General features: G+C 42.8%; 1 protein-coding gene across 1 annotated transcript; it reads left to right on the top strand.

The window, feature by feature from the left end:
• Nucleotides 1–16: 16 nt before the first annotated feature.
• Nucleotides 17–2891, top strand: LOC119275289. The gene is made up of 5 exons (XM_037556105.1): nucleotides 17–242; nucleotides 592–815; nucleotides 1530–1626; nucleotides 2374–2440; nucleotides 2552–2891. The coding sequence occupies exons 1-5, from the start codon at nucleotides 115–117 to the stop codon at nucleotides 2603–2605; spliced, it is 570 nt and encodes a 189-aa protein (XP_037412002.1). The 5' UTR covers nucleotides 17–114; the 3' UTR covers nucleotides 2606–2891.
• Nucleotides 2892–3432: the final 541 nt, after the last annotated feature.

Below are 3432 nucleotides of genomic sequence, written 5' to 3' on the forward strand. Positions count from 1 at the left end.
GCCCCGCCGCGCCCATCCCTCATAAATCGCCGCGGTCGGTGGCTCGCTGGAATCCGATCCGATTCCGTTCCCATTCACACTCCAATTCCAGCCGGAGCGGAGCGGCCGGGCGCCATGGCGGCGGCACGCGGCGGCGGATCGGCGGCGAGGGTCGGCGACTGGGACGTCGAGCTGGGGCCCGGCTGGGACTGGCGCTCCATCCCGCAGTTGCTCTCCTCCGCCTGCATCTTCATCTGCTCCGGGTGGGCTCCCCTGCCGTTCCCCCCTCCTTCGTCCGCATCCGCGTAGCTTCATTCAGATTCTTGCCTGCTGATACGTTGTTGCCAGCGTCAACTTGCTGTCCCAATTACACTTTAGTGGTAGTTTTTTCTCATTTAGTATCTTGATTGAATGGCATACCTTGTAGGCTGCATGCGGTTATGTTATGGTGCTTGTTCTTATCACCTATACTATACTTGTCAAAATTATAGCCTCATGTGTCTGCCTGGGTTACTTCTTTCTCTTGCTGTGTGTCAGTGTGTATGCCTGTTGATTTGGTGAGTGATTCTGTGCTAATCGTCGATATGTAAAAACTCCTTGCAAACAGAGCAGAGGCTGTTTTGGATGCTGTGAGAAGGCCGCAAAACACGTAGGCGATCTTTCCAAGAGCTTAATGGCCCATGCCCAGAATCCCACGGTGGCAGAGGAATTTTGGAGTACGACCACCATCGAGGTTGATCCAGCAGACCTACGAGCACCATACAACACATCCTCTTGGGACCTTGATCTGCATGGAGTGGGAAGCAGCCATAACCTGGGCGACTCTGCTAATCATGGTAATTCCTTTTTGAACTAGCATATGTGCGCTCAACAGGAGTGTTTTCACCACATCTACGCATTTTCCAGATGCCTTTGCAAACATCAAACTTGACTTTGGCCGAATCTCCTGTCTTTAGGCATTCAGCATCTTTAGTCATGTTAATTGTGGAAAACACCTACGTTTTGTTCAGTCTATCTTACATGATCCATAATGTTGAGTACAATATTAGCTTGATAGCACGGTAGAAAGATCCAGTACTACATAATAACACTGTTCACGTCGAAGTGTTAGCCTCTCAAATCTTATTTGGTAGTCGGTTACCAATGGTATTTTACCAAGACCAGTGCATTTGCTTTACCATTTTTTCTTAGTTGTTGTGGTTCCAAGAAGGAAAGTTTGTTCTAGGAAATTTGAGTTCACACTTTTTTGGTTTAGTTGTGGGAAATCACTTTCTTTCCATGTGCGAGCTAGAGTTTCAGCAGAGTATTTGTTTAGGAACTTCGAGTTCATACTTTATTTTGCATTACGTCTTCCATATTTTCCTTCTAAATTTGGATTGTAACGAATTCGTGCTGGCAAACCATTGCTTTTTTTTTCCTGAGCAGTAAGGGAGAAATAGAAGTCCAATTGCCATTCTTGTCTAACGGATGATTAAAGGAATCGTCACATGTCTGCCTGTTAAGAGTTTTAGTGGACATGGTAATCTGACCAGATGGAAATATCATTGCAGGTTTTTCTCTTTGGCAACAAACTAGGGATGAATGGACTGAGAATACAAGGTTAAGGCAACAACCTGTGGTGAAACAGATCCAGGAACCAGTGTTGAGGTATGAAAATGGGATGTCCGATCCATATGTGGAAGAAGGGGAAGACAAAAAGCTTTACATAATTCAACTGAATAATATGCATGTACAACCTTTTCTCTGATTTTGATCAACAGTTTGTTTGCATCTTTCATACTTTTGCCCTTAGTTATGCTTATTCACACCCTTTCTTCGACTGAAGTTGGTAAATGTGAGTTATTGTGAACACCTTTTTTTTATCAAGGCCATTTGGATAGTACTGCCCATATTGGGTTTCATTTTGCTCTTAATGGTGCTAGCACTATCATAAAGCTTGTCACTTCCCTTCTAAAATCATTGTGAGTGTCTGAAGTGTTAAAGCACATTACTGCTGCATTTTCTTGTTGATCTCTGAATTTAATTGGCCGTATAGTAGTAGGATCTATAATGTGGTAGAGAAGCTTAGTTTTTCTGTGTCTAGAGTTCTATAATTCTGGAGTCCTACAAGCAACAAACAAAGTATCTTGAAATCATATCTTCCAGAAGAGACGTTTGAAAACAAGTTAGATGCTTCGTCGCAAAAATTGTAAAAGTATGGGATGCTTGCTCTTGCTATTTTTTTTCTTGATCAAATCGACACCATGTTTGAATTTTAGCTGAAGAACATTCTGTAATCATTTATCTAACGAAGCTTAGACTAGATAATAGTATGATGTGCCCTTTTGTTTCGAGACATAATAGTATGCTGTACTGTGAATCTTCATGCTCACCCAAACCATTATTTTTATGCAGTTGGAATGCAGCGTATGAAAGTTTGCTTGGATCAAATAAACCATTCACGCAGCCCATCCCTCTACATGTAAGATCTAAATCAGTTCAGTTGATCTGAAAAAGATGATCTAACTCAGCTTATTTTACCGTTCAAATGTAAGGCATGTGGTTAAACCTATAGACGATGGTTGATTTGCAGGAGATGGTTGATTTCCTCGTGGACATCTGGGAGCAAGAGGGGCTGTATGACTAGCACAGATGTGTTCCGCGAGAATAACATAGCTGTAGATCTGATGTGGTAAGGAGGGTGAGGCCTGTCATACTTGTTTTTTGTGCATGGAGGCCTGTTGTGCTTGCTGAATACAATCCTGTGGGCTGTGGCGGTTGTATTGGTAGAAAGAACGGTCCAGATTTAATCACCTTGTCGAATTTGTCAAAGAAAGCAGCTGGTGAGAAAGATGCGTGACAGCGATTTGTGAACATAAATGTCATCTGTATTGATTGAGAAATGAGAAGAAGAAATTAGCTTTGAACACCGATGTCTGATGACGTTGATTCTTGATGGTTGAACCATGCTGTGAGTCTTGATGCCTTGCTGACTTATAACCTGTTGAATTTCGATGGCTTCTACAAGGTTTTTATGCTTGCACAGTTGCACTGGACAAATATCTTTCTGATATTGCAAATCATCAGTGCTTCACCACTGTGGATAAACTCGGTCACACAAATGGGAAAATAGGATATGCATGTTAGCTAGAGACGAAATAGATGTGCGACATGTTTGCAACGAATTAAATCATGAAGTGTAATCAGCTGTTCCGGTGCTTTTCTACAAGAAATTCATTCAGCAACTCAGCTGGGATGCCAGAAGGTGATGATTTAGTCTGATTGGAGGTGGTTACCACACTAAATAATGGTGGGTTCACAGCATCGGCAGCGGCTCCAATCTGTGAGGACCTCTGTGTGCAAGCCAGCTCTCTTGTTAAGGTTGTCTACTCTCACTGTCCTATACCAGAAGCAAATTGTGTGGCTCATACACTGGTGAATGATTGTAAGTTGAAGAGTTCCATTTGGGTAGAT

Source organism: Triticum dicoccoides, chromosome 3B (genome assembly GCF_002162155.2).
Source record: "Triticum dicoccoides isolate Atlit2015 ecotype Zavitan chromosome 3B, WEW_v2.0, whole genome shotgun sequence".
In the NCBI taxonomy this organism is placed as follows: Eukaryota; Viridiplantae; Streptophyta; class Magnoliopsida; order Poales; family Poaceae; genus Triticum; species Triticum dicoccoides.

Bases quoted from the DNA above. Each gene is read 5' to 3' on its own strand.
- LOC119275289 (XM_037556105.1), top strand. From the start codon at position 115: ATGGCGGCGGCACGCGGCGGCGGATCGGCGGCGAGGGTCGGCGACTGG. The intron at 816-1,529 runs GTAATTCCTTTT...ATATCATTGCAG, and splicing joins GGGCGACTCTGCTAATCATG to GTTTTTCTCTTTGGCAACAA. The intron at 2,441-2,551 runs GTAAGATCTAAA...GTTGATTTGCAG, and splicing joins CGCAGCCCATCCCTCTACAT to GAGATGGTTGATTTCCTCGT.